General features: G+C 35.6%; 1 protein-coding gene and 1 pseudogene across 1 annotated transcript in view; both read right to left on the reverse strand.

The window, feature by feature from the left end:
* LOC102600974 (rhomboid-like protein 19) overlaps positions 1-9,454 on the reverse strand; it is an 11,055-nt gene extending 1,601 nt beyond the window's left edge. The window contains exons 1-7 of the mRNA XM_006339965.2: positions 9,299-9,454; positions 9,040-9,173; positions 1,485-1,545; positions 1,070-1,236; positions 683-788; positions 368-570; positions 140-280 (exon numbers count right to left, since the gene is read on the reverse strand). Of these exons, the coding sequence (XP_006340027.1) occupies positions 140-280; positions 368-570; positions 683-788; positions 1,070-1,236; positions 1,485-1,545; positions 9,040-9,167 (806 nt within the window). The 5' untranslated portion in view covers positions 9,168-9,173; positions 9,299-9,454. The remainder of the gene's footprint in view (positions 1-139; positions 281-367; positions 571-682; positions 789-1,069; positions 1,237-1,484; positions 1,546-9,039; positions 9,174-9,298) is intronic.
* A 6,660-nt stretch (positions 9,455-16,114) lies between these two features.
* On the reverse strand, positions 16,115-22,917 carry LOC102587209 (phospholipase D alpha 1-like; annotated as a pseudogene).
* Between the last annotated feature and the right edge of the window lie 1,217 nt (positions 22,918-24,134).

The following is a 24,134-nucleotide window of genomic DNA, read 5'->3' on the forward strand; positions in this document are numbered from 1 at the left end:
GGGGTATACATGTTCAAACACATATAGCCAATGAAAAAGAGCTGAATATTCTAGAATATGAGCACATATTAACCATGATAAACTTCAGCTTTGGGAAATTTAGTAACCACTGCAAGATTTAGTACAAAAATTTATATACCTCCTCCTGGATGCTTCAATGGGATCAGAACCAGGCAATGTGGAACCACCTAGAGTATAGCCCCTTTCCTCATTGGAAGTCTCAGATCTTCTACCACAAAGCATCCGTTCAAATATTGTTGCAATTGGATCAATTACTGGTCTGCATTACACCCAACAAGATGTCATTGTGGGAACACAGATTAATTAAGACAAGTAGTTCATAGCAAGAGGGAATATTGGAAAATACCTCAAAAATTCAGGGAAGAAAGAAGAGAAGGAAAATTCATCACTTGGGTCACCCTTTAGTTTTGTCTCTGGTTTCTTCTGCCAGTATCTTAGGTAAATCCAGCCTAAATATGTCCCAAATACTATTGTTGGAAGGTATGAGACCGAATCTGCTGTAAAAAAGCTTATAGCAATTGAGAACAACAATGCAAGGGAAGGCAACCACTGCAAAGAGTTCAAAACAGCAATCACAAGTGATGTTAGAGCACAATTTAATTTGAGAGATTAGTGTCTGGGGATGCCTTTCAAAATTAATTTGTAATTCCAGTGCTTGTACCTTTGCTTTCAGTTTCAAAATAGACAACTCCTGGTCAGGCATGATTTGCTTGACGCCAACTAAGAAACCAGAAAGAACTCCTTGGAAGCCGGAAATGGGCATATAGCTAACAAATAAGGATCAGCAGAGCCGTAAAATCAGGAGTTATGCAATACTTCCATTAAAGATAGAATACAGTAAAGCGTCCACATTGTGCTTGTGCAGAGACAAAGCCGGGAATCCATAAGTATAAGAAAACGAAAAACAAAATAAGCAAGTCTGATTCCTTGGAAAACTACCCCTGAGTCACTAACTCCTTAATCCTAAAGTAATAAAATAATAACGAGAGGAGGAAGTAACCAGGCAAGCAAAGTAATTCACGAATAGTATAAAGTCCATGCAACTTACAGATAAATTTCCAGTCTTGTTACGTAGTACAATGATATGGCTGTGATGAAAACAAAGACAGATGTCAAAAAGTTGACAATAAAGATGAACTTTAAGAATTCCCTAGAACCCCAGATGGGCTCAAGCAGCTTCCCCAGGAAAAGAAGTCCGATAGTGCTGATGATTGCCTGGACATAGTAGGTGATGTCAAGGAGAATGATACAAAGAATAATGTTGAATATATAATTAGAAAATAAAAGTATACTCCCTATAATAGCTTAAACTTTTAGATGAGATAGTCACACACTTGGACACTTCAATATATATATATAAAGTATTGAAAGTGTGAGCCTCAGGCTTCTTCTCTTTAAGGCAGCTGTGAAATGTAAGCTAGAACCAAGAAAATTAGTTAATGCTTAATGCCAAAGAAGTATACCCCATACACTGTTTGTTCAGTGTAACCAGCTGTTATAAGATTCCATGCAAATGGAATAGTCCTGCAATAAACACAAAAGATCACACTTTACAAACGGTTGAAGAGAAGAGATACAACTGTTTTTCACAGATTCTAACAGTATACATCATGTCCAAGTAGTATAGGGTGATTCACAAGTTTTGAGCAATCTACAGTTCTACTAATACAGGATTACAGAACACAAATGACCATCCTTCAGTGAACTCGTCAAATATCCCTTCCCAATAATTAGGTGATCAAGGCTGGACTGCTGAGTATAGTCTCGCTATTAGAACAAGGTTCACACAATATTCTGTCTAAGCATATATGAGAAAGGGGATAATTGTTTCGGACTATATGTAAAAGTTACTCTGCACCACCAGATCTCCCGTCCAAAATACTGTCCTTTTAAAATAATCTCCTCTCAAAAAATACTAGATAAAGCAAGTTACCATTCTCAAAAAAAAAAAATACTAGATAAAGCAGTACTTCAAGCTCTGACTTGACATGCATACAACCCAACCGCTGTGTCTGATTGTTCTCTCTCTCTCTCTCTCTCTATATATATATATATATATATAGTTATAGATATTATTTTATTTTTCTATTTATTTATTTTTTTAAAAAAATTTAACATAAGAAAAGTAAAAGGACAACATGACAAAAATGGTCTCGTGTTAGGGGCTAGGTCTAAAATGAGCAGTTTGTCCTTTAAGTTTGCCAAAAGTAAGCATTTTTTTCTTCGTAAATTTTTAACAAACTCTAGTTGGATTAAACTGGAACAGTGAAAAAAAATATTTAGCGGGAACATACATTTGGAGGTGCAGATTCTGCTGTTTTTGGTCTATTTTTGGTGTGTGATACAATTTTTGAGGTAGTGTTTCTCGTATTTCGTCCATTTCCGATATCTAGTGCAATTTTTGGTGCTGTGATTTATGAGATATGATGGAATTTTCCTAGTGTTTCTGATTAGATATTTTTCAAAAAATCGAAAATCCACGAGAGCCAGTAGTGCAAGGTTCGAAACTTGGTGGATAATGGATCTGCCTCTCTACCCTTCCCTACTCAAGTACCAGGTTTTTATCTGACATGATTTGAACACATGACGTGCACCTCATGTACACATCATGCATTTTGTTCTTACCATCACAGACCAAAGCCATTGGGGTAAAAAAAAATAAAAAATCATATCCATTAAATTGAGCCATCAAAGTTTGCTAAATATTTGACGGACCCTAAAAGTGATTACTTTTGACAAACTTATAAACCAAAACTTATAAGGAGTATATTCAAAAGACACTTAAACTGTCCCCAAACATAAGGAATCATCTTTTTCATTTTCTTTCTTTTGTGATTAGTAACATGCAATTGGCATAAAACTTATGTAAATCCCATGAATTAAGAAGTTTAAGAGGCAAAAAGGAAAAATCTATATACTACAACAATAACAATTAATAACAATGCCGCAATCCCCAACAAGTTGCTTTGGCTATATGAATCCTCAAAATGAAATGTTATATTTGCTATCCCACGATATGATAATAGCTACTTTTACTTGTAATAAAGAGTCCGCCCTCCTTCCCCACCTTATTTAATGAAGGCAATTTACAAGTTTGATAAAATATTTAAAAAGGAGGCCGATTAAAAAGGAAAAAAGAAAAGTTAAAAACAAAAAAGGGAAAGTGTTTCAAGATTTCAGGGGAAAATTTTTCAGATCCATATCCCAAGGAAAAGCCATTAATAGTCAAAAGGTTCTTGCAGTACGTGTCAGTTTCAGAAATAAGCTTGTGCTTCTTTCTCAAGTAGGATGTGTGTATATTTGAAGTTCATTTGGATATCCACACTACAAGACGGGTCAGCTTTATTCTTCCTTCATGACAATTGTTGATGACAATTCTCGTGACTATGTTACTTACAATAAAAAGTATATCTGAGTTATTTTTATCCCCCAACTTTCTTGTGCTAACATTCTTTTGAAAAGTAACAATGATCTTTATTAATCATACAACAATACTAAGTGCATATAACATAATTACAGATTTTGCATGTCCCCAATAACGTCTGATGTACAAAGACCAGAGTTCACCAAAGGTTCACAAAGAAAAATAGATTTATGTTTATGGTTAAGAATATTTCTATTTTGCCATTGAAAATTCTACTATTTCTTTCTGCCCAAATTGTTTCCCAAATAACATGAGGAATAGTGTTCCAGATCTAGAAGCCTTCTTACTGAGACGTTTTACTATTACAGCAGTTGAGAAAATCCAATATGGAATTTGGTGGTCTAGCTTACATCCAAGATGAAGAAAAAAATCATGCTCCACAATTTGACTTTAACCTTGCAGTGAAGAAAAATGTGATAAACATCTCCTATTGCATGTCGCAAAGAGAACATCTGCAATAAAGTGGGAATCCTCTTTTCTGAAGGTCAGTCGCAAGCCTCCTTAGGCACAAACCAACAATAAGAAGGCACCTTAAGGGCACCTTGCTGTAACAAATTTTCTTCTATAGCAGAAGCTTGTGTTGTGAGAAATCAACAACAAGAAGCATGATTTTACTGAAAAACATCCACCAGAATGACCCTTCCATTGAGTTAGGCTTTTGATGACTGAAATAGTATTGCCAAGCATTTGTCACAAAATACACATCATTTCTAACTCCCAATCATTGATGTTCCTTCTGAAGAAAAGATCCCAGCCCGGAAACTGATATTTAAAGGTGAGTGTCCCAACCAAGCATCCCAAAACCTTAATCCTACCATTTCCTAGAAGAAATCCTGAATTTTCACCAAACTTGCTCCAATAAGATCAAATGTACTTCAAGACTACAGTACTATGAGGTGCACATGTTGAACCTTCACTGCCATTTCATTTTTGATGATTGGTAAATCTTCCGAACATGTACGTACACATGTCAAAAGTGCACATTTTGAAAAGCTTCAAGCTGAAATACTAACCTATAACCACTACTACTCCTAAAAGGAAATAACAAAGCAGAGAACCATATCCTAATCATACTTGGAAAGGAAAAAGTGACCATATGCAATGATAAGTTGAGAACATCAAATGGTTCATCCCTTAAACAATTCAAAATGAAAACGACCGAGAAAAAAGGAGAGTGCATAGAAAACAAAGTGCAAATGTGAAAATACACATTTACCCTCTTTGTTTCTACCAAAACTTCAACGATTACTATTGGGACATTCTCGCGCAAAATGACTTTCTTCCACACTATGGAAACAACCACCTATGCCACCATCACTGGAGTAGCTCCCATCTTCACTGTCATAGAGCCACCACCTCCGCCTCCCTGAATATCAGTCCTAGCAAAATGTCCAGTATCACAACACTTAAACACCCACTTCCTCCACCCGTGCATCCTCCACCACCACCATGATACCTACTATAGCCACCACCGTATCACTATTGCAGCCGCTGCCTTCAACCGGCCCTACAGGGTTCCTTGGATAGGGGCACGTCTCTATCTTCATTAATGCCTGCATTTCTTTATAACTATGGTGTCCAAGCCAACTTGCACACACCTCGATTAGTTCCATGGGGTACCTGCTACCTTCCACACTTCATTTGTACATTGTGCTTCAAGAACCAACAAATCTCTTACCCTTTTTTGCGCTTTTTGCCTTTGATAAACCAAGATATGCCCCCTATTTCTTGCTAATAGATGTTATTTGTGAGGTTCAAGAATCAATAAAACACCTATTTCTCCATTGCAAGTGCTTCAGGCAGTGTTGAGACATATTCCTAAACATTGTGGTATTCCTTGGACAATGCCTAACAACATAGGGGTTTGTTAGAGTGCTGGCAAGGACAAGAATTTCAAAATGATATGAAACAGATTTGGTTCACTATTTTAAAGTCACCAATTTCAAAAAAGATTTGGTTCACTATTTCTATATGCATCTTTTGGACTCTAGTTGGAAAGGAATAGAGTGTGTTTCAAAATCCACAAAAGTCACATTTCTAGGATTAAGAACAAATGTTTGCACAATCTTTTTTTTTTTGATAAGGTAACATATTGTATTAACCAAAAAGTGTTGTTAAGCCATAATTACATGTAAAGAGAGCAAGAAGATCTAAAGAGACTCTAACAACTGCATTGAAGTCTCAGTATTTTCTATGTACTCTTGTTTATACCAAAAGTGAAAAAGTAAAATACAATTTAATTTTATCTTCTGGATTGAGTTGCTCTTTCCTTCATAGCATCATAGATTCTTTTCCCTCCAGATGTCCACTAAATACAACCTGGGATCAGCCTCCATCTTCTTTTTTGGTCCATGCTACTTCCCCTTTTGTTCCAACTGTAAAGATGTGTAAAGTAGACTGAGGCATAGACCATTTCAAACCAATCATAGTAAGAAAAATGTCCCAAAGTTGAGTAGTTACTCTGCAATGCGGAAATAGGTGGTTGTTTGTTTCCGCAGTCTCACAACAAAAAAGAAAGATAGATCTAAGTTGCATTCCCCTTCTCAGTAACTTGTCCTTTGTCAAGCAAGCTTGCTTGACTACGAACCAAACAAAACAATTCACCTTGTATGGTATCTTAGTTCTCCAGATGTGCTTCCTAGGCCAAGAGCTAGACTTGTTAAGTGTCTTGTAAGCTGAATTAACATGTGAATCTGCCTCTGCTACCTGCTAACCAGAATCTGCAGTCCTCATTGGCATTGAATCCTAAAATGATTCAAGTGTTTTGAGAAACTCCAGTAGCCTGTCAACCTCCCAATCGTTTAATAGCCTTCAGAAGCTGATATTCCATCCTGTATTATCCCTTACCTCCTTCACTGTTGCATTCTTCTTCTTTTTTCGATGACTGTGGTGGCCGGGCCAGCTTTCGCGCCACTGTTGCATCCTTCCATTGGTTCAAATAGTATAAATCTGGAAACTGTTGCATCAAAGAAGATTGGCCTAGCGATACATCATCCCAGAAGGATGTTTTTCCCCATCTCCTACCTGGATGCTTGATCTATTATACAATATAGGCCAGTTGTTTCTCATTGATCTCCATAAACTGACTCCATATGTGCATTCACTTCATTGGTGATCCACTTATCTTCCATACCATACTTTTTTTTTGATAAAGGTAACTATCTTCCATACCATACTTGATATGATAGTCTCCTACCACAATGATTGTTCTGGAGTTGAGAACCTCCAAAGCCATTTAAGCATAAGACTTTGTTTTTGAATCCTCAATTTTTTTACACTTATTCCACCTTCCTTCTTGCATTTTGTAACAATGTCCCACTTAACCAGGTGGATCTTCTTTGTCGGACTATATCCCCTGCCACAAAAAGTTTCTTCCAACTTCATCAAGCTTATTGGCTACATTAAGTGGCATAGGAAAAAGAGACATCATATATGTTGGCAAGGCATCTAGAACACTGTTGACCAAGGTCAGTCTTCCCCATAGAGATAAGTATTGTCCTTCCAAACTAACTAGTTTCTTTTCACACTTTTCCGACACTGAGTTCCATGCAGATTTAAATTTGTTTTCTGCCCCTAATGGCATACTCAAAGTCTCAAATAGACTGTTGATAACTCCCCAATTCTACCCCCCCAGTTTGCAAGCTATTGCATAGAAGCGGGGGTTTTACCCTGGGTGCGAGGGTAGCGGCTGCGGTTTCCCTTGTCATCAAAAATAAAAATCTACCCCCATATGTTGGCCAGACTGCTCATTTCAAACTCTGATCCAGTTGGTAAACTGAGTTGTTTTAAGCATGTCACTCAAACCCTCCATGGCTATAATGAATAAGAAAGGAGACAAAAAGTCGCCTTGTCTTAATCCTCTTCCAGAGAAGAAGAAACCAGTTGTAGAATCATTAACTGATAATTTAACTGTGCTGGTGCAGATTTTGATCCATTCTATCCATCTCCCGCCAAATCCCCTTTTTTCCAGAGTCTTCCATAAGTAGGCCCAGTTGAGGTGATCATGTATGCCTTCTCAATGTCTAGGTTGCGTAGAACCTCATTAATCCCATCTATGACCCTTGTGTCCACACATTCATTTGCTACAAGAATAGCATCCATAGTCTGTTTACCCTCGATAAAAGCCATCTATTGAAGATTAACCAGCTTAGATATCACTCTCTTAAGCCTCTCAGTCAATAGTTTTGAGATGACTTTATAGATGCACCTTGTCAATCTGATAGGGCTGAAATCCTTAAGCTCTTTTGCTCCCACCTTCTTAGGAATCAATGCTATAAAGGTAGCATTGAAGCTCTTCTCGAAAAAGTACTGAACAATTTTGTATAGCAGCCCATACCTCTTTCTTCACTACCTCCAACACTGAATGACAAAGACCATTGTGTAGCCAGCTGGTCCAGGAGATTTGTCACCAGCACATGCCATCACACTATCTTTCACTTCTTGTTCCCCAAATTGGCACTGTAGCATTTGGTTTTCTTCTTTACTACTAAGAAATTCTTCTCTAAAATTAAATTGAGGTCTGCATTCCTCAGTTCAGAGTATAGTTCCTGCTATAAGTTGACCATTTCTCTCTTGATGTCATCTGGATCTACTAAGTTTTCCCCATTAACCTACAGACAGTCAATGTTGTTATAACTTCTGTGATTGTTAGCAGATCTATGGAAGAACTTTGTATGTCTATCCCCTTCTTTGAGCCATAATACCCTGGATCTTTGTCTCTACGTAACTTCCACTTTTTTAGCAATATACTCAAATTCTACCTCTAGCGTAGCCTTCAGGTAGTTCTCATCATCATATAAACATCTTTGATCTAGAATCTCTTCTAGGGCTGCCATTTGGTTAAGGATACTCTGCTTTTGTAGCCCTAAATTGCCTTGAAGTGTCTTGCTCCAAACTTTAAGATTCTCTTTTAAGGCTTTCAGCTTGAAATCTAACACATAGTCGAATCTTCTTTAACAGATACTAGAGTTCCACCACTCAAGTGTCTAAATGGAAAAATGAGGCAAGTTTGAGGGGACATACATCAGTGACAGGCAAAATGCTTCATTTGTACCCAATCTTTTATCGCGAAATATAAATTTATGTGCACTAAAATGGCAATAATAGTAAGTTTGAACCAATAGTTTTACAAATACAAAGAGTTCAATACTAAGAACCTTAAAGATTGAACCCATAAAATTTAAATCCTAGATCTCCGTCTGTAGTCCATGAATTCAGCCTATACTCAGGAACTCATGCACAAGAAAGCTGCCTTGAAATTGGAACATTCACGTCAAGAACCACAAGGAGTACCCTATACTCAGTCCAAAATTTTCCATTTCTTAAAGAGATATTCAGTAATTTCATAGCTCGCCAAGCAAGTCTTTATCTAGCATTTCAAAAGAAACTTTTTTTTCTTCTAATGAGGACCATTTCAGAAAAGGATACATGTATTAAAGAGATCAGCACATGATCCATAAAGTTGAGATTCAATTGAAGCATTTACAGATAGAGAAACTACATTATCATCATAAAGTAGGTAATTCCAATTCTAAAAATCCGGTGATTCGACAAGCAAAATCAAATAGTAATTAAAGAGGAGATAGAAAGAGTACTTGGCAGGTATGAGAGCAAGATAAGAAAGAGCAGAAGGAAGAATCTGAACAACAATGTGACCGCCTACAAGCACAACCGCAAGACCCTTGCAAAGCCTGGTGAACCCCGTATACATATTGATACTCATACTTGCCTATTACAAAAACACAAACTGTCAAACTCCAACAACCCAAATCGAATAAACACAAAATCAAATTACAGATCTGCGGATAAGTAGACAAATTAATGGTATCATAAGCATATGTAACGCAAACTTACAAGTGAAGCAAAGAGCTGTAATGGTGGTGCGTGTTTCAGACGTGTGGGAGATGGGTTCCCCTCTCTTGCCGGGGAGGTACAATAGATTTTACTAGTTAGATGGGAGACTAATGTTAAGGGGTCACAAGAAACAACGATTTCTTTGGAACAAAGTTGTCAATGCTTTTAAAAAAAATTGAGTTAGGGCATGCTAATTCAATTTGGTGTAATTATATTTTGGTTGGTCACGTAATTATTTAGTACGCGGGTAATTGAGTATAATTGGCACGTGATAATTACACTCTTCAATTCACATGGGAGGTTGTGAATGAATTGTTGTAGTTACAAAAATGTAATTACAAGCAGACTATTTTTTAATATCTTTCTTTTAGTTTTGTTTTTATTTATTTATTTATTTATTATTTTATTATTTTAAATTCTTTTTTTATTTTTATTATTCTAATGTTTTCTAAAAAAATTATTATTTATATTTCATTTCCTCAACTTTTACTTCATGTGATTCCATGCAATTTTTCGTATTATCTATATTTTTATTTGAAAAAATCACCCCACATATATTTAAGGGGTAATATTATGGGTTTTAAATTTACTTTTAAAATATTATTGCTTATAACATTTTAATTGCGGGTTATAACAGATCAATTTTTTATTTTAATTCCACTTTATTAAATAATTAATATTTTAATTATTAGGTGATATAATTAAAGAATCAATCATAATTATATGTTACCCATTTTTAGGGATTTACCTTGATTCTTGTATTTGTTTTAATGTCAGACTTCAAACCCCACCTCCCAACCACCATGTTTCTTCTATTCTTCTCACACACCATAACAGCACCCCACCACCCCACGTTCAAAAATTAAACATTTCTCCCTCACCTCTTCATTCATCTTCCTTAGAAATCGTAAATCATCTCTCTATCACCATAATCTGACATCTTCATTCTACAATCAAAAGAAAGGCCAAATATGTGAAAACAATGTAGAAGAAACTTGAGCATACTCCTAGAAAGAACCCTAAATTAGTCGAAATGAGTTCTACTATTGAAATTGAGGCTTCAACTTTTAAAATATTGACTCAATCGCCGCCGACCAACAAGAATGCAAGTTCGGCGAGAAAGATTGTTACCCCACAAAAGAAGAAACAAATTCTAGAAAAGAAGAAGAAAAGAGAAGCAAAGAAAATTGTAAGTCCTCCAAATCAAAAGAAACAAAAGAGAAAAGGGAAAATGGTAGAACCCCCTTCGAATTCATACTCAAATTTTGTAAGCAAGATTTTTTTAAAAAATAAAATAAAAAATCAACAAATGTTGAATGGTGTCAGTCATCAAAACCCTCTAAAAGAAGAGCAACAATGAAAGATGACTCGAAAATTTCAATTTCAAAAAAAGGCAAAAAAGTTGTTAGATTATTTAGCAATTATTCAATTTAGTAGGATTTTTAAAAAAAAAATTGTTTCTTTATGCATATGATTCTGGTATGAAATTTGTTTAATGTTGGCATGAAATTGGCATGATCTATGCATCTATATGTATATTCATTGTCATGTTTTTTTACATGTTTTTTTTAATTTTTGAATGATATATATTTATTTTTGCTACAGTTTTTTGCAACAATACAATATGCACTGTTTTACATTTCAAATTTATTTCTTTTAGTAGTTTGTTCCAGTTGAATACCAACTTGATACAATTTTATTTTTAATTTGTCAAAAGTTTTCAAGTTGGATATCAAATTTATACAATTTGGATATCAGCATTAGCCAAAATTTTATTAGACTTTAGTCTTGAAAAACACCTCATAAACATAGTACACCACAATTGTATACATTGTTACACTTAAGCTTTCCAAATAGATATCAAATGAATAACACATTACCTAGTTTACGTTTGTTTCTTATAATTTTCAGTGGGTTACCGGTGGTATACAAAATGCATACCAATTGGATACATCATTAACTAGTTTTAGTTTGGATAACTTGGTTTGAAATCTTAAATACATCTTAATGTTTCTATTTTTGCAATGCGATATCAGTTCGAAATCAAATGGACACCAATTAAAATTACATGAAATATTTTATGTTGGCTTACATTCTATCTAATTGATCTCCAAATTGAAAAATAAGAATGACATTAAATTGGTATCTAATTTGTATAAATCTGGGAAGAATGAAGTTGACAATGTAAAACAATGACCATTTTATATTGTATTCACCTCAATTACATCTTGTTTTATAGTTTTTTCAAGTCGGACATCAGGTGGATACCAAAAGAATACCAATTGGAAATTACACTAACTAGTATCTATGTGACTTCAATTGCATACCAAATGGATACCAATTGCATACCAGCATTACTTAATCAATTGTTCACTATATATTTGAAAAACAATGAACATTTGATTAAGTAATGTTGATATATTGGCTTACATTGTATCAACTTGATCTCCAAATTGAAAAATAAGAATGACATTAAATTGGTATCGTATACATTTGGTATTTTAACTTGAGAATTTAAGACAAACATTAAAAATAAAAATGTATGAAGTTGGTATCCACCTTGTATAAATCTGGGAAGAATGAAGCTGACAATGTAAAATTGTGACCATTTTATATTGTATCCACCTCAATTACATCTTGTTTTATATTTTTTCAAGTCGGACATCAAGTGGATACCAAAAGAATACTAATTGGAAATTACAATAAACTAGTATTTGTGTGACTTCAATTGCATATCAAATGGATACCAATTGCATACCAGCATTACTTAATAAATTGTTCACTATATATTTAAAATACAATGAATACATAAAAACATATTTTACAATACTCATAATAAATATTCTGAAATTATAATCTGTTAGTAAAAGACAGAATAAATCAAAACATGAGTCTGTCACAATTATAAATTATGACTTTTTTTGTGCAGGGTAATTTAAACATGTCTTCCTGTTGTGGCCCTCTCAACGACATGTATTGCATGTAACTTTAGACTTCTTGAATTTCACATCAGCAAACCCCTTCCAGCGTTCGAGTTTATTCACACATTTCATACCTATTTCATGCCAAAATTCATCAATTATTCATACTAGGATCATGCCACTATAATACCAAAATAATTTCATTTCTACCTATTAATTGTCATTTATTAAATACACAATATATCAAATTCATTACATTATTATTCTCAAATTCATTCCAATATAATGCCAAAAAAAAATCAATCATACCAGAATCGTACCAAAAAATATTATAAATTGCCATACATGTCTATTATAAGTAGTATACAAATTCCAAAAAAAAAATATTATGTAATTTTTTGACCAGAAACATACCAAAAAAATGATATCTGATTCAAACAAATAATGAACAAATTAAATGTTCAAAATGCAACATTTTACTTTTAAAAATGTCATAATTAAAATTATTATACACAACAAAAAATCAGAAATCAGTATACAAATTTCATACAATTTTTATGCACATTTTTCATATCTATTGGATGCCAAAATCATACCTATTTCATGTCATAAGTCATTACTTATTCATACCAGAATCACGCCACCAGAATAAATAGTACCAGAATCGTACCAACATGGTATAACTAGTATATCAAGTCCAAACAAATTTTATGTAATTTTAAATCAGAAACACACGCAAAAAAATGATTGTTCATATCAAAATCTAATAGTATATAAAACAAAACAAAAACACCTTAATTAAAATTATTGTACACAAACGAAGTCTTAAAAAAAATTCCAGTTTGAATGTTCATAATTTTTGTTACATTGTGTTACCAATACAAATAAAATATTTGAAAGAACACTAACCTGAAGGATTCTATCTACCACCATGATTTATTAATGTTGATAAGAAACCGTCCATTACAAGAAAATGAAGATTATGGAATAAAAACGAATAGAAATTAGACGAGAGTGACGACTAACCAGCGAAAATATTGAGAAGAGAGAGAAACGTTTGAAGAAAAGAAAAGAAATTTGTTCCAAATGCCAATAACTGCTTTGAGCTAAACAAGGAAAATATATTCCTTGTTATGACTCTTCTATTTTTATGTCTCTTATTAATTATCATTAATATTTTCAAATTATTTGCTACTAAAATATCCGTTTTTATCTTACTTATTTTTCACACTAATTGATTTTTACTGTTATTTTAAATCATTTTTTATTTTAGTAAAATATTATAACTAAAATTCTGGAAAAAAAAACGAAGAGAGAGAAACTTTGAACAAAATAAATAAAATTTGATTTTTTAATTAATGTTAACAGATTAGAGTGAAATCAGGAAAATAAATATTACTAATTAGTTTGAATCTCCTAAATTTATGCTAATTAACAATTATCACCAATGAATTCAAAAATAATTAATACATCTTTATTCGTTTTTTATCTTCTTATTTTTTTCAAAATCGATTTGTTTTCCTTTTTTATCTTTTTTTTTTTCAAAACTAATTTTCTACAACTAATTGAAAAAACTTTTTTTTTATAAACTGTTACAACCTAAATTTTTTTATTGTTACAACTTTAAAGTTTTATTCTACTGCTATAACTTGAAAATATTAGTCTTATAAATGTCATTTATAAAATTCACTTTTTATTTATATTTTCATTAGTATAATTTTTTGTATTATAATTTTTAGGTTAAAATAGAATACATTGTTGAGTAAGGTTATGGACTTACGTTTTCTTTTAAAACAAAATCATATTTATGCATGTCATGATGAAATTTGACATAAGAGTATTATGTTATTCTTTTTGTTTCGAATTTTTAACTTATGTTATATTTTCAATTCCATTTGTTTAAGAAGTATTGACCGGACATTTTACATGACAATCTATTTTTTTAGGTAGAGATGATAGATTATCTATTTGTCAAATGTTTTAATTTTATGACATTATATTTATAATATTAATCTTTTTGTCAAACAATACATTTCACGATGTTAGATTTCATGATGTTCAAAGAAATGTAGTACTTTTAGTTTTTATGATTAATTTAATTAAATATACTAAATTAAAAAATATAAATCAATTATTTTTTATAATATTGGTTAAAACAAATATTTATTAATTAATATATTTTCAATCGTAAATTTATCGATATTTTTTGTCCATCAAAATTATAGCAATACTTATTGTACCGAGAGTAATGTGAGTAGTACCTTATATTTGGGCTCATTTGATTGGACAGTTGTCTTTGTCCTATATATGCTAATTACACGTTTATTGTTCTTTCTACGTAAGGTAAACACGTGTAATATTTTTACATCTTATTTTACATTCTTTGAGATCGCCTCCTCTAAGCCGGAAGCAAAATGGTCATTTTTGCTTATCATTCTTCCCTTTTTGCTTCTATTGTAGGACTGACACTTCTTTCCGATTCCTCAACTTTGTTTACTCTTATCTTTGTTCTTGTAGTGGATGTTTACGGGTGGTGAATGAGATTTTGAAGTGAAGTTTTGGCTTAGCATTTATGCCATTGAATTCATGACTTATGATTTTATTTATTTATTCACCTGTAAGCATTTCAATTCGAGCTTTGTTCTTTGATTATGTGACATCGATATAAATTATTCTAATCACTATGACGATGTGCACATTGATTCAGCAAAAGTGTTTGATGATATGCCCGAGTCAACTAAAAAATTTCTTACTGTATTTCTTTTTTCACAAATGTTCTTTGAGATTTTGATCTACAAGGTACAATATTTACTTATATTGAACCATATTTACATAAGGCACAAATAAGGACTTAGGATATATAGATTCTTCTCGAGTGTAATAGTGACATGTTGTAATTCAATGTTGACTGATGAAAATCATATACAATCAGGTTTACAGTTTTTTGCTTAAGACAACACCTTGATATTGTCAATGGGGTTCTTGAGAATTAATTCAATAGCTATCATACATGCTTTGTGAAGTTCAATGAGGTCATTTGTTTGCTTAACTAAGACCAACTATGGTCTATGTACAACTGTGTTATTAGAATAATCCATTGTTTCTTGATCATGAGTTGACATTAGTCCATCTCTTTTTAGTACCTCATCTGAAGTTATATCATACCAAACTAGCAATAGAACATTAACTCCTTCACTTGCTTTCTTTTTCAGGAGCTCGCCGAGAGTAAGTTCTTCGCCTACCTTTGGCCTTTTTAGATTTCTTATCAAGGTAATTTTCGTATACACCGACCATCCGGCTATATAAATCATATGCTTTGCATTGTTGATTGCATCAAAAATGTCTTCCCAACATCTCTGAGGTTCGAAAAGTCTTTGTGACTTGAGATAATTTGTGATATCATCGTTTGAAATGTCTACATGGGGTAAAGTGTAACTAGACACCCCTGCCTCTCCTTGCAAAACGTATACGGGACAACTCCAAATGCAGGGGAGGTAATGCCTCTAGACCAATTACTGTCTTGCTTTACATTACTGCCTTCTAACTCTTGAACTAAATTCTTGGTCCATTTTGATTTGCCATTCACCTTTTCTCTCTTAAGTTGCTTCCCAGCAAAAATAACCTCTGTTGGTCAGGTGGGATGTCTTCCTTGTCTTGAATTTTAGCCTTGAAACCTTCAAGATCACCCAACATTTCCAATTCATGAGCTTAAAACTGAGGCTCAATTTTCCTCATTAATTGGTGTTTCTCTGTTATCACATTATCTGTGTTTCCACTATATTTTCTTCTTGGTTTGTTATAACTTGAACTTCAAAATAAGATAGCATTGACACAACAACTGACATTGAAAGACTATATAGATTTGTATTTTCATAATCATCAATAGCAACCTCTTTCACATTCCTCTAGGTGGTTGATTAGATGTAAGATGATATGGTTGGTAGCTACCCATAGCAATCTCAGAATCTCTTGCACCATCCATTGACCTTTGATTGATGTTAACAGATCCAATTATAATGTATTCGTCATTATGTTTAAGAAAGAACAAAAGAAGCAAACATTAGTTTGATTAAAATGATCAATAGAGCTAAAATTGGTACTCCCTTCGTTTCTATTTGTTTATTTGGTTTCTGATTTGACACGGAGTTTAAGAAAGTAAAGAAGACTTTTGTATCTTGTGGTCTTAAGCTAAAGATGTGTAGAATGTACAAACTTAAACATGTCGTGGAAAGTTAGAATTGAAGAGTTATCAGTAAAGGAAGAGACATTCTTTGTGAAACGAATTAAAAAGGAAAGTAAGACAAAAAAAATTGAAATTGTTTACTCACCGATCATCATTTTTGAATGAACGTAAATCATAATGAGCCTTAATTTTTGACCTCTTGCATAATTAGTATCAGGAACTGGTTTCTGAGGAGGTTTGTATTCTCTAGGCTTTTCGACTTCACGATTTCTAAGACAGAAGAATGTCAAGTACTCTCTAGGATCAACAGTAGTATTTCCCTTGTCCTCAAGGGCATTGAATATATCTGTGTACATCATTTCCATTGTCCTTTTTTGCCAATCTAGAATTGCCTGAACAGAATCACTTTTCGGTATACCTTCTGGCCACATATGAAGAACAATGTAGACCGTAAATCTCTCCCCTGCTTGAATCTTGCCCACAATCTTGAGTGAGATCTCCTTTGGGATAAGATGTAAAGCTCTGATGTCCTCGAGCTTGATATCATTTGCAGGCTTCCAACCATAGCAACTTCCAATAAAGTATTGGTTTTCAATGTAAATGAAATTCTTAGCCTGACGAATGGCACTAATGTATGCATCGTGGATACTATGATCAATGACGTTGTTTTTTTCCAGTAACAAGGCCTACCTCATAAGCTTCTTCGGGGTTTACAGGGAAGTCAGTAACAACACCACCATCAATAGACCGAAATATTTGAACATTCCAAGTTTCTCTATCCCTTGATGTTGTAACTTCCGTTGGACGAATAATAAACTTATCAAGCTCATTCATTGAGTAGATAAATCTATTTCCAATATGTTTCCTCCACATTTGCTCAAAATTATACAAGACATCCCATGCAACGGGCCCTTCTAGCCTACAATGAATGTCATGCCAAGGCTCTCTTGGACCATCTTTCGCGATTGAAGAGCCTGGAAAGCTAGGCTGATAGAAATCTTGCTTATGTATTGTGTCCAATGTCCTGAATAATGAGTGATCTCAAGTATCATATCGACCATCCCAAAGATCAATACCACCAAGAAAACATACCTATCAACCTTTTATGTGACATCCCTCTTGGAATTTCAATGTCTATAACGATCGTCATTTGATGATGAGTAAACATTATACCAACTTGAAACCCCTGAATCACTGTCTTTCCACTATCAGCATTACACAGACATAAACAACCGTGGACATCTGTGTTCTTAAAATAATCCGCGATTTCTTGATCATGAGTTGACATTAGACCATCTCTTATTAGTACCTCATCTGAAGTTATATCATCCCAAACTAGCAATAGAACATTAACTCTTTCACTTGCTTTCTTTTTCAGGAGCTCCCCGAGAGTAAGTTCTCTGCTTACCTTTGACCTTTTTGGATTTTTTATCAAGGTAATTTTCGTATACACTGACCATCCAGCTATATAAATCATATGCTTTGCATTGTTGATTGCATCAAAAATGTCTTCCCAACATCTCTGAGGTTCGAAAAGTCCTTGTGACTTGAGATAATTTGTGATATCATCGTCTGAAATGTCTGCATCGGGGTAAAGTGTAACTTGACACCCTTGTCTCTCCTTGCAAAACGTATACGGGACTCCTCCAAATGCAGGGGAGGTAATGCCTCTAGACCAATTACTGTCTTGCTTTACACATTACTGTCTTCTAACTCTTGAACTAAATTCTTGGTCCATTTTAATTTGTCATTCACCTTTTCTCTCTTTCTTATGTTTGCTGCAATTACTCATTATACACTTTTCCATGGAACTTGCTTAAACCGTGGCTATTATTTGGTTATGCACTTCATTTGATCTGTTCCTTCAAACTTTTGACAAGAAATATTTCATTTTCTCCATGCTTCCTTCCTCATTTTTGTGTTTTCTTTATTTGGTTTTTGAGTACATAGTTCTCTTTCTTTGATTTCTATTGCCACTAAAGCTTCTTTCATTTCTCTTATGTGATTGAAATTGATATTTGTGATAGTACTTTGCATGAGCCATTGTCTATCATTTCTATTTCCCCCCCAATTAACTACCACTACTCTGCTATATGTTGAGCTAAAAAATGTTGAATCAAAATGAGTGATATTTTAATTGACAAAATCATTTTTTTTATTCAAGGAACTAAAGAAGATAATATGTTTCATGTTTAACAAAATGTTGAAGGATATCACATGAAGTTTAGTATATTTGGTAGCTATAAATTCTCCTCTGCTGTTGACTTTCCTTTATCGGGTATTTTTTGAAGAAATTACCCATTTGCCTATATTAGCCTATAATCGATCACATCCCAAGAACCCGTCTCATTATTGTTATTTCGTATTGTTTGTCGTTGTTTGTAGTTGATAATCAAAACCAAAACCCCCCATTTGACATTCGTGTCACCCCTTGATTTGAATGATGTCTTTATTCGACAATGTTTGTTCCTATGACTGATTTGACCATGTTCATAATTCCAAGTTGAATCTTAAACACGTACCGCTCCTTGTGGGATTCGAGCCCAACTCATTTAGTTGGGCTTTATACTGATTTACGATCGTTGAACACCTAGAATTGGATGAGGTGTGCTTGAAATGTTAAATCAAAATGGTACCGCTGCTGGGGAGTGGTGTTGTTTGAGATTCTTTTGTTGAAGTTGAATTTTATTCTTTTTAGTCATAGTTGAATTTACTTACTTTTAGTTTTAGTTTTAGTTTTCATGTTGTTATTTGTTAAAACAGAGGAAATGAGTGTCAACGGATGCAATGGTAGCCAAGTGGGCCACCAAGATGACATCAGAAACCTCAATGATGTCAATGAACCGAATGTCAATGACCCAAATCTAGTGGGTGGAGTTGGTGCCATTCGCTTGCCTCTGGCTGAACGGAACGATGTGTTCCACATTGCAAGCACAATGTTGCAGCTCTTGCAATTGAAAGGGTTGTTTGGTGGGTTGGCTCATGAGGATCCCCATGAGCATATAAGGAACCTTGTTGATGTTTACGGCCCGTTCTCCTTTAAGAACATATCCCAAGAGTCGGTCCGGTTGAGCCTGTTCCCATTTTCTCTAATGGGAGAAGCATGTAAGTGGTTGGCTGAGTTGCCAAGAGATTCTATCACTTCGTGGGAAGAGCTTGTCACTGCATTCCGAGTGCGATTTTTCCCTCCTTCGAAGATGATGACACTTAGGGACAACATCCAAAGTTTCAAGCATTTGGAGGGTGAGCCGATTCATGAGACTTGGCTTAGATTTAAGAAGTTGGTGCTGCAATGCCCAACTCATGGATTGCCCGATAACGTTTTGCTGCAATACTTTTATCGAAGCCTTGATTTGGTGAACAAGGAAGTGGCTGATCAACTTTCTCCATGAGGTTTAATGTAACAACCTTACATTATAGCAGCCCAACTCTTGGATGTTATGACCAAAATTAACTGGGCATGGTACACCCGTGAAGATCAGGTCTCCCCTCTCACTTTTAAATTGACAAAGGAGCAGCTTGATAAAGATCAAGAGAGGGACCAAAACATGGCAAAGATGATGACCCAACTTGACATTTTGGCCAAAAATGTCATGGGAGTTGGTGCTAAGAGTGTCAATGTTGTGGGTGTGGGTTTTGTAAACCCTGATAAGGCCAAGTTTGAAGCATTGTACAATGAAGAAGTGAACTTCCTAGCCAACCAATGAGAAGGTTATCGTGCAAACTACCCAAGGCCGGGTGGTAACCAAGGTTGGAACAGAGATAAGGGTTGGAGAGACCGGGATAGATGATAGCATCCAAGGAAGCTCTACTCCATTGAAGGACAAGGATGAAGCTTTAGAAACTCCAAGGAGGCCCATAACAAGATCTCAAACCAAGGAGTTCAATGATAAGCTCAATGGGCTTCAATCGCTGATCCAAATGTGTCTTATTGGGGAAGAAGAGCTCAAGCCCAAGGGAGAGGAATTATCCAAATGCTACAATTATTTGGTGGCCCAAATTCAAGCCCAAGATGAGGAATTTTAAGGTCCAATTTCGTGCAAATAAGGTCAAGAAGAGTCCAAGAATCAGCCACAACAAGAGTTGCTTTCTGCCCAAGTTTTGAGAGAAGACTAGTCAAACTTTCCAAGATTGTCAAGATTCTTTTCCTAGTTGGGATTTACCTTAGTTATTTATTTATATATAGGTTATTAATATTTTCCTTAGTCTATTTATGGTCTCCTAAGTACCATTTAATGCTTTCCTAGAAGTACTAAATTTGTTCCTAGTTAGGTTACTTTATTTCCTTTCTAGAGTAGGATTCCTTGTAGTTGTCTTTCTAGGGTTCCTTGGACGTTTTTTTCCCCTTCTCCTATATATAGGAGTCCTTTTCATTCATTAAAGACAATTTAGATTGATATTAATAATATTTGAGAGAGTTCTTTGAACCTTTGTGACTTGTTCTTTGAGAATTTATCTTTAAACCTTTACTAGTTTCATAGTTTAAGGTATAAAGTAACTTCTTCTTGTGATATCTTTGGTTTCTTTTTGGTATTCTTTAGAAGGTAATTAGTTTCTACATACTAATTATTGTCTTTAGTTACTCATAAAGCGGTCAAGATCCGAATCTATCGTTTTGATTCGTTTTCTCAAGTAAAGGCGTTAGATTTCTACCATAAATCTATACGTTGTTACTTGGATCTTTTCAAGGCCTTAGAACATCTAATTCTTGGAAATTCGTGGATATTTCCTTCGAATCTCCCATATCTTTAGTTAGTTTTGTTGTTTCTTTTCTTGTGCTTCCGCATTCTAATATTCAATTCTCTATTTGTGATCTCCTTTAACCTTGCTGTTATCAATAGAGAGTGGCGCGATCGTAATCCCACCTGGAAGGAAAAAGAAGGGGAGAAAGATAGGTATGTTCCTCCCCACGAACGTCAAAAGCCCAAAGATTCTGAGGGTGGTCGGGCTGAGGATATGCTCTCTCGTATTCTCAACAAGGTTGAAGGGTCCGATAAAATTTTGAGGAAGATGTATCGACCCTTAACCAGACGGTGACCTCTTATTCCGTCTCTATCAAGCAGTTGGAGACCCAAATGGGTCAAATTTCTTCTCATTTAAACCCCGAGACAACAAGAGGGTTGCCTAGTGATACTATGGCAAACCCCAAGAATGAAGTTTGAGTGAGGACTTGCGTTGTTCCACGACGTTAACTAAAGCGCTTCTTGGGAGGCAACCCAAGTTTTTATTGCTTTACATTTTGTTTTTGGAATAATGGGTGTTGATTGTGCAGGTTGAAGTGTGGAATGTGTTGGAAAAGTGCAGGTTGGTGAGAAAAATGTCTAGTCAGTGACTCAACGAAGAGGTCATCGAGCCCGACTTGGACCTCCATTGGGCTCAGGTAAATATCAAGTTGGAGTTTATAAAACTCGGCGGGCTCATGGACAAATGGGCGAATCGCCGAACAAGTCGGCGTGCCCGACTTTGTTCGCCGTTTAGACCCCCATATTAACTAGAGGTCCTATAAAACTAAGCGGGATAAGTAACCACTCGGTGTGTCGCCTAGTGGGTCGGCGAGGAAAAATAACATCGCCGAAAGGGGGCGAACTGGACGGTTTTTAAAATGCCAAAGGTTTAAAATTTCAAACTCTTTCACATTCCCTCATTTTTAACTTCATACAATCACACCCGCACTTTAAATTTCCTATATTTTTGCATTTTACTGCTTTTTGCTCGTCATTCTTGTGTTTGGAGTTGGAATTCTTTGTCGCCTAGCATTTCAATTCATATTTCGGCATTAAAGGTTGGTTTTTCCGAACGTCGAACTCTTAATTAGTGGTTAAACTCAAATGCATTTTTATAGATTGTGTTGATGTGTGATGGGCCTCTCTGAAATCATAAATGTGTGCTAGTTTGACGATTTTAATTTTGATATTGTGCCAAAATTACCTAAATTGTCGTTTCCCTGATTTTCGTGCTTTAAAATTGATCGTAATCTTGTGGGTTGTGTGAAATTGTTGTTGAGTCTAGTCGGGTGAAGTTTGAGTAACCTCAAATTGTGCTAAATGACAATGATGGAGCGTTTGACATCATTCTGAAGGGCGAAAGTCGTCAAATGGCCAATTTTGGACAAACCGGGAAAGTCTGAGTACCCGGTGGCATGGGTGATATGGGTCTAAGAATAACTGAGTTAGTATGTGGTTTGATTTTATTTTCTGGGGTTGCGGGTTTGATTTTGGGAGTTGGGGTTGAAAATAGGCATGTTGAGCAGTTTGGCGAGCTGGGTCGAGCTTGCCGAACCACTCGGCGGTTCGCCGAAATCCCCCTAGATCGCCTTTAATTTCACGAATTGTTGAGTTTGGTTCTATAACTTTCAGCGAGAATCCTGAGCTCGCCGAGTTCACTCGGTGACTAGCCGAAAGTCTCCTTTGATCGCCCTTTCTGCACCCCTAACTCCTAAAACATACTGTAACTTTCGACAGGCTAGTCTGTGATCGCTGAATGAAGTCTGCGATTTGCCGAAGGGCCCGGAACATCGCTGACCTATTATTTTTCTGGGAAAATTTTGAGTCAATCCTTTCGGCGAGCCTAATATGGCTCGCCAAAGTGATTCCGCGACTCGCCGATCGGTTCGGCGAGTCTTTCTACAACATAATCTCTGCATTTTTCTTGAATTGTTCTAACTCATTTTGGTGTATTTTTGCAGATATGGCTAGAACCAACCTGGACAACAATGGTATGCCGTCCCGCAAGAGGGCACGGGGAATTGTTATAAATGAGGGAGCAACTACTCCCTCTAAAAAAGGCAAACAAGCAACCTCCAAAAAGAGGCAATGGAAAGGGCAAAGTGCCCACAACTGAGATACCGGAGCACAACTTCGGCAGTGACGGGAAGCCCTTCGATTCCCAGGCTGCATTCTCTAAGCCTGAGGATGACCAACCTCTGCAATCCCAGTGAGCTGAGATTCGCTCCAGAGTTCGTCAAGGTCCATCTAAGATCCCAGAGGTCACCCATCCTGCTGCTGATACAATGCCAGCTCTGGCACAGACGGTGGTTCCAGCGCCACCAGTTCAGGGTCCCCCTCCCCGACTACTTAACATATTAAAGGACGAGGGATTGAGGACGATTCTCGAGGAGAAGAGGCTAGCTACAAATGGACTAGTGTACATGCATCTTAATGTGTGGGATACTCTCCAGTTCCACAGGTTTGAGCAGTTCACCAACCCCAAGGCCCTTATATTCTTATATGGGTCTAGGAATTTTATACAGCGTACGATGACCTGGTACCTAAGGGCAAGAAGAAAGCCAGTGCCTTCAGACCGGTAGAGTCCATCATGGTTCGGGGAACAATAGTGAGATGCAGTCGCGATTATTTCAACGTTGTATTTGATAGAGGGTCAGGTTTTTACTACCCAAATTTGGCTACCACTGCGACACCTTTAGATGATCTCAAGGGATGGCTTCCTCCCTCATTTCTAACACCACCCCGAGGGGGATTGAGGCAGGAGCTCCGATTGAGAAGAAGGAGTTGAATGTAGCTGTGTGGTACTTGTTTGGATTCATTTGGAGCTCCATTATGCCTTCACAGAATGAGTCCATCCTCCGCCATCCAAAGGCGACCTGTCTTAGGTCAATCATAGCTCGAAGGAGCATTGACTTGGGACTTATCATTGAGTAGGAGATGGCCATGAGGGTCAAGCAGCTCCAGACGTCCCTTTCCTTCCCCATCCTGATTACAGAGCGCCGGCGTGC

The sequence above is a fragment of the Solanum tuberosum genome, unplaced genomic scaffold (assembly GCF_000226075.1).
Source record: "Solanum tuberosum cultivar DM 1-3 516 R44 unplaced genomic scaffold, SolTub_3.0 scf00013, whole genome shotgun sequence".
Lineage (NCBI taxonomy): Eukaryota > Viridiplantae > Streptophyta > Magnoliopsida > Solanales > Solanaceae > Solanum > Solanum tuberosum.